Source organism: Branchiostoma belcheri, unplaced genomic scaffold (assembly GCF_001625305.1).
Source record: "Branchiostoma belcheri isolate BF01 breed outbred unplaced genomic scaffold, Haploidv18h27 scaffold14, whole genome shotgun sequence".
NCBI lineage: Eukaryota > Metazoa > Chordata > Leptocardii > Amphioxiformes > Branchiostomatidae > Branchiostoma > Branchiostoma belcheri.
In genome coordinates this window covers 1219074-1227012 of record NW_017802824.1, presented here as the reverse complement: position 1 = coordinate 1227012, position 7939 = coordinate 1219074, and the positions used below count along the sequence as shown (strand labels likewise).

Genomic DNA, 7939 nt, shown 5'->3' with positions numbered 1-7939 from the left:
ACGTCAGGTGGTAGCCCCCCCCCGTTCACAAATTTCTGGATCCGCGGATGACCCCCTCGGAGCCGCTGCCCCTGCCATGGGAGGATGGGCTGGGTAAGAAAGCCTGATTTTCTGGTAGCAGAGACACAGTATTAATGTAGTCTCAACTAGACTCCCTTTGCAGGCTGAATAAATAGTAGAAATCGGCAAAGGGGGAAATCATTGGCCAGAGGAGTTGGCCGGCCATAGAGGGTCCAGCTTGCCTGGGCCGGGACTCAGACCTCTCAAAACATGAAAAACGGCCTGAATTCCTTGTCACGGTTTGTCAAAAGGCAATTATATTCCCCATGGAAATTGTAAAATAAACGGTAGAATTACATGATAAAGGGGCTATATGGCTATATTACCGACAAAATCAGGAACATTCAAAAGAAAAACCTCGTAAACAATGTCTTCTGTTGATTTCTTACACGGGCGGCTTTATCGCCATTTGGGTTGTTTCTGCTAGATTTGAATTAGTAAGGCATGTCAGAGACTAGGTGCTGATATTAATTCCCTGCGCACGGCGGCCTGGATGTCACAATACAGATCGGGTTACGCGCGGGCCTGCCGGGTTGTTTATGGTTTATTGATGAATGAATGAAAGACCTTTATTGTACGTTTGTAATAAGCTGTCCTTGTTCCGTAGATGCCGTAGATTCCGTAGATGAGCTAATTAATTAGCCGTTAGCCGTTTTCCAACAGGGTACCAACCCCGTTGTGATCGAAGAAACCTAATCGCCCGAAGCGCTGTAATTGAGGCCTGGTTAGCGGCCCCAAACGCTCTCGGCGCCGAAAGGGATAGCGCTGAGCTCACGGCGGTATGGTTACCCAGGCTAATGGTGTGTATGTTATAGTAGCACTTTTCATAATCAACGTCTAAACTTGCTGAAGGCATGGGTTCCCAGAACTCTAATTAAGAATGTACCTTGATTTGTAAGTACATTTATCTTATTGGAAGGTGATGGTTTATGCAAATATTCTTGACGTCATCAAAGTTATATGGCCACGCCCATTTTCCGAAAAGTTGGCTTACGTGGTTGATGCATGTGCATTTACGAATGATATTTCATAGAAATGTACATAATAAGTATGGTAAACAATTCATGCGAGGATTTTCTTTTATTTTCAAAGACAGATTTTTAACATTTTGTTTCGAGAAGGGGAGGGGGGAGCCCTCCCGATCTCAAATAAGAAATTTATTTTGATCATGAAAATAGGCCCAGAAGGTCTGGACAGTTTGTATGATCACGTCTCTTTGAAATTGTACACAGAGATTACACTATGCAACATGCCCGACACAATATAATGAAAGTCAGTTGCAAAAGTGTTTGGAATTTTTATTCTCAAGTATGAAAAGTTGCAGTGCATCTCTAACTTAGTAAAAGAAATTGCAAAAAAAATATGAATAGTTCTAGAATGGAAAGCAAATTTTAATGCAGTTTGTTTAGTGGCTTCGATTCAGTCTTAACTCGGTCTAGTCAGTGTCCTGTTGGTCCATGGCATGTGAGGAAGTTTACAAGGCCTTGGAAGGGCGTTTCGTCCCGTTGTAGTTGTTGTTGTAGGTCACGTCCTCTGTGGCGTTCTGTTGTCACAGTGGAGTGCAACAAGCAACTCTAGATTAGTCTGGATTGAGTCAAATTGATTACGTAAACCAATGAGGGGTCGTGTGGCGTAGCGGCAGAGTGCTCCGGTCCCGGGTCCGAGTCCTGACATGCCACCGACCTTGGGAAAGGCTCTTACACGACTTTCCTCACTTCGACTTTCCTCACTACTTTCTGGGACAATTACACAGCGACGAAACAAGACTCCAACCTCAACAAGAATTCATTCGATACACAATAGACGTATTTACTACTCTACAAAGATTGGATTCAAATAACATCCTACTTTGTCAGTTATAAAGCTCCAAAGCTAGCCAAACATGATAATATTCCGCATACTCCAAAATATGGCCTACTTTCAGGGACAGTACACAACAACGAGACAAGACTCCAACCTCAACAAGATATCATTTGATACACAATACATGTATGTACTACCCTACAAAGATTGGATTCAAATAACATCCTACTTTGTCAGTTGTAAAGCTTCAAAGATAGCCCAAAATGATAATTTTAACACATGTCCAAAATATGGCCTACTTTCAGGGACAAGTACACAGCAACGAAACAAGACTCCAACCTCCACAATCATTCATTTGATAGACTATTAATAGGATTATTATACTTATTATCTAAAGTAGTATTAGATTGCTGTTTTCGTATTGTATATATTGTATCTTAAATATGACAAAAAGTTGTATTTTTTCTTGAAATGTAAAATATGACTTCAGGACAACCACGTGAGAACCAAACAATTGGTCAAACTTTACAAACATTCATTTTATAGCACATATGATTATGTATCTGTTATTACATTTTGAAAGAAAAAAAATCACCATCTTTGGAGTTACAGCGCTTCAAAAATGGGCAGAAATAGGGATATTTCAAAAGCCCAAAACACTGTCTTGTCTTAGGGATGCCCAGACCCTTAAAACTGACCTCTTGAAAATTTTAAAGCTATTTTAGAAAAGCAGATAAGTTGTCTTTCCGATATATTCAAGCATTTGTTTGTAATCGCGCCCTAAACTTTGGCAATTTTCATGTTTCTGGCATGCCCAAATCATGAAAAATGGCCCTAAAACATGTTTGGGCTGTTACCATGGCAACGATCGGTGTGGAGCAGAAAGAAAGATATTTTGAGGGGTTGTGGGCCAAGTACTATCACTGTGCAAAATTTGAGCCAAATCGATTTTTTTACCCCTGCCACCATTGTTTGATCCTTACAGACATTTGCTCTTAAAAGCTTCTTGCGTAAACCCTGATTGTAATATCATGTTTTTGGAAGACGTGGTCGTATGTATACTGTGGCAATCCTTCAAGTTACGATCGTGACGTCTGCTTGGTGTTCATTCGCAAGGTATTGTATCCGACAGCGAAAATTTCACTTCTGCCAAGACTGTGACCACTTCTGATAGTTACATAGATACCTGTTAGTGAGATATACATTAACATACAAGACGTGATTTTAAATTTGGGATCAGTTTAACGCGCGCTTGCAGTTGTTGCAAAATGACTTTATGACAACCGATTTTCCTGTAATGTGATCAAGGTATATATGTACTACGACGGACTAGTTTTAGGCCTCGGTCACTCAGTAAATAACTCTATTGCACAACAATTGTGCAGGATACTCGTACAAGTATGGCATATATGAACTCTCACCCGTTGCCCACAGGCGACGCGGCCACAGTGGTTACTTATTCACTAAAACGCGGAAGTTGTTACACGTGCACGTGTGTGAGACCGCCATTTTGGGGTGGGTCGTACAAAGCTGACTCATGTTTTGCTTCGGGTAGAGGCAGAAACAGGCTCAAGTGCAGTCGCGACAGTGAGTTTTATTATGTTTATTGTTAGAGATACATGAGATACTTTAAGCAGTTTTCGATATGTTCGGTGAGTGCAGTATTCGTAGACGCAACTCAGGCCTGTTGCTGAATGTGGCACATGGGGGTTGGCTGCGTTAGCAGTTATATGCCCGTAAGTTTTGATGTATCCATCTGTTTTCAACGAAATTTTGCCAGGTGATGTAAATAAGACATATCTAAACGATCACTGTACGAAAATTTTCAATCTCCTATATTTTGGGTGAAAATGACACTTTTTGGTAAAAGAATATCGATGTTATCAAAAAGGCATGTACCCACTTTGAAACGACTATTTGATAGAGTAATCTTAGGGGGAGTAACAGATAACATCTTTGTGATGCCTTGTATGAGCGGGCCTTTTGCCTACCCACAATAACTTGAATAAAAGAAGACTTTTCTGACAGTTTTAAGCATTTTTTGCACACATTGTTTGCACGAATTCGAAATCAAAGAAATTGTCAAAATACCCTCTGGTAATCCGCAAGACTAAGGCTAAATAAAGTTAAATCTGCAAAAATGTCGTTAAAAAGCCGATATCCTGATGTGGTCAGCAGCCTACGAAACACCACATAGCGTAACGCTGTCAGCTCCGACCATAGTCCGACGCCTCAGTATTAGGTAGCCATCATAGTCTATAACAGATGATGAGTGTGCTGTGGTATACTTTCCCTGGGGCATGTTGGCCCTGGAGGCAAGCAACTGGCCTGTGTGTAGATAGTCTGGCGCCCAGGCTTGTCTCTAAGTAGGACCAAACGTTAACCTATCGTATAGTCACCAATTTTCCTAAAAAGCTGTAAATAGTGAGTTGCAATGTGCTTGACAATGTACACCTGTGATCTGGTCGTCCGATACTTTGATAATAATAGCAATAGAAAATCGAGTTCATTATTGTGGATTTATAACGCCATCTTGTGACGTATCAAAGGTTATTGTCGGCCATTCACCGTACCGTGGACGGTCGGTTCAGTGATATATTCCTATCACAAGTACGGAGTAGCCTCCTTTGTAGGCGTTCGGGTGGCGGTCAGCATTTATTTTCTTTTTGGGGAAGGCGGTCAGAGTTCTAAGCGTGTGCGATGAGACCCCCCCCCCAAAAAAAAAACACGGCAGACCATATCGAGAAAAATCAACAACCCTCCTTAAAAAAGAAACACTGATCGTTGCTGGAACGCCTGAAAAGTAGGCTAGTGCGGTTGTACGACGAATGTAAACGCGTAAACGAGTTAAGATGATCGACGCCTTTCCAGTTAGGGAGCCTAGTTTATCAACTAGTATGGAAAGAACACCATACCCCATAGCTAATCAGTGCTTTGCCATAACCGATCAAATGCTATGTTGAAACTCAGACTGATCAAAGTTCACGACACGCTGGACTTATTCTAATGACAGCCTACAAAAAAATTCTCTTGGATGATCGGTTATGGCAAAGCACTCTTTACTGTGTAAGTTTTGATAGTCTATATGATAATAGCTGCGTTCACTCGGTGGCTTTATTCAGTGGTTATAGCAACTGACAAGGCTTTAACACACCATATTCACCTCGGCTCGGGGCGGGTCATTAACCCTTAATTCATACATTGCAGTTGGCTCAGAGGTATTTTTTGCAATAAAGGTTTGCAAACATGTCAGCACTGATAAAAGGTGTTGTATTCTACTTTTGCACGACAGGTATCCGGAGTAACAACCTGCTATGGACGATGGCGAGTTTTGGAGGGCTCTGAGGGCGGGAGACGTGCAGACTGTGGAGACGGGTCTTCTGGCGGGGAGGGACGTCAATCAGAGTTTGACACGGGTAACTGCGTATGCAGCTTATGTGTGCTATGCCGATTGGCTTTGGGATGTTAGCGTTTCCATCACTTTTTTTTCTACAAGGTGGATCCCGGCTTTCGCTGAGCATCACATTGAGTCCTTCCATGCTTGGGTCGTTCCATGCTTTGGTGTCGGTTACATTGCCATAAAGAAATAAGACGTGACGCAATTCTTTACCACACGTAACCGCTAATAATCTCTTCAACGTTTAGTACAAGCACCTATCCCGTTACATCAATTTAGAAACTGGCAAGTGTTGTGTTTAGGTGATAGCATCTAAATGACATTTTAATCGTTCAAGTTTTATCCGATTATACAAAAACATAAGTCGGCGTGATTTGCAATAAAATAGAAACTACCCACTTCCTTAAATGAATGTTTCATTTAATCGTAAAGGTAATTTTTCTAAAAATTAGAATTTTATTTTGCTGTCCTTGAGGGTCTCTTTGAAGCAATCGACGTGGCCCAGTAGAGTTATAGTTTCTCCGTGTGTTTACATAGAATGGTAGGACCGCACTCCATCTGGTCAGCTTGATCGGGAAGACTGGGGTAGTGGAGCTACTGATTCAACATGACGCTAATCTGGAGGCAAGGGACAAGGTAAGTACAGACAATCATCTCATGTAGATAGAATTAAGGGACAATTTATGACTATTGAGAAATATCTAGCACCCTGAGAATATTATCTGATTTTTTTTTTACTTTTAATTTTGGGGCCCATTAGCCACGTACGACAGGGCTTTAATTTTTCAACTAAAGCAAATTGTTATGTATCTTATGTATACATATCTATATGTGACAAAGTAATAAAGTTTAGGACTTGAAGTTTCTCCGTGTGTTTACACAGGTTGGCAGGACCGCACTCCATGTGGCCAGCTCAAACGGCCAGACTGGGGTAGTGAAGCTGCTGATTCAACATCGCGCCGATGTGCAGGCCAGTGATGAGGTAAGTACAGGCGACCATCTCATGTAGTTAGCATTAGAATAAAGGGACAGTTCATGACTATTGATAAATGTCTACTATCCTGAGAATATTATCTGATTTCTTGACTTTTAATTTTTGGGGGCCCATTAGCCACTTACGACAGGGGTTTAAATTTAGTAGGAACTTTTCAATAAGTTTACGAAAATTGTTATATACCGATATACCTATATGAGACAAAATAAAAACGTTCAGGTTTAAAGTGATGAATAGCCATAAAATTTATTATATATTTTTTCATATACTATGCTCATAACAATTGTCAACTTTAAAAGCACTTTCTTCTTAAACTAAAAATTCTATCTTGCCATCCTTGAGGGCCTGCATACTAGTACATGTGTATACCAACCAATGCGCAGTAGAGTTGTAGTTTCTCCGTGTGTTTCCATAGTATGGCAGGACCGCACTGCATATGGCCAGCTCAAACGGCCAGACTGGGGTGGTGGAGCTGCTGATTCAACATGACGCTGATTTAGAGGCGAGGGATGAGGTAAGTACTGACATGGCAATCATCTCATGTAAAGATTGAGGGACAGTTAATGATTGTTGAGAAATTTCTACTATCCTGAGATATTATCTGATTTCTTGGCTTTTAATTTTTGGGGGCCCATTAGCCACGTACGGCAGGGATTTTTAAAATTAAGCTTCAACTTTTACAACTAGTAAAATATCTATACATACACAAAGTGATAAAATGTAATAGGTTTTAAAGTGACGGATAGCCATTTCAGTGATTGATAGGAAAACTTCTTAAATTAAAAAAAATTATCTTGCTGTCATTGAGGGTTTATTTGAAACAATCACCAATGTGCAGCAGACTTATAGTTTCTCCATATGTTTACACAGGGTGGCAGGACTGCTCTCCACCTGGCCAGCTCAAACGGCCAGACTGGGGTAGTGGAGCTGCTGATTCAACATGACGTTGATGTAGAGACGAGGGACACGGTAAATAAATCATCTCATCTAGTTAAAATGAGAATTTATGGTGGTTGAAAAATGTCTATCCTGTGAATATTATCTGATTTGTTGACTTTTTGGCCTTAAGTATACATATGTAACAAAGTCATTGAACAATATTTAGGTTTGAAAATGATGGATAACCATAACGTTTTAATTTAAAGTATACTCGGCTCATAAGATAGATATAATAACAAGAGTTCCACGACCTCATACTTTAGCCAAATGATGTTAACCCTTTCGGTGGACAAACTATACATTTTTACTCATTGATTTTGCAAATAAGAGCCTCATCTTCATGAATTACATCACCCAATGACAGCCTTATCTTAACAAAAAATGGTATTCTAGCACTTCCTAGTAAATTATGCAAAAATAGATTATTTGTATTGATGTTCACCTTCACTTAACTTCCAGATGCGGCAAGTATGAAATTTCCAGCAGTTACTACTAAGAAATTATTGCAAATTCCCATTGATTATGCACATTAGGTCTTTATTTACATAATCTATATCTTCAGATGTTGCTCTCGTTCTCAATTACATGAGTTTCATAGTCCTTTTATCAAACGAAGCAAATTTATAAAATATATACCTCATTAATTATCTTAATTAGCTCCTCATTTGGATAATTGTCATCTAATTATGTCAAGTATCACTTCAGCTAACTACATACCAAAAATCACGACAATTTGTCAACCGGTT

At 40.1% G+C, this 7939-nt stretch overlaps 1 protein-coding gene across 1 annotated transcript; it reads left to right on the top strand.

Moving 5' to 3' along the window:
• Window positions 1-5177: 5177 nt before the first annotated feature.
• Window positions 5178-6807, top strand: LOC109464512 (ankyrin homolog). The gene is made up of 4 exons (XM_019761519.1): window positions 5178-5279; window positions 5798-5896; window positions 6144-6242; window positions 6670-6807. The coding sequence occupies exons 1-4, from the start codon at window positions 5178-5180 to the stop codon at window positions 6805-6807; spliced, it is 438 nt and encodes a 145-aa protein (XP_019617078.1).
• The last annotated feature ends 1132 nt before the right edge of the window (window positions 6808-7939 follow it).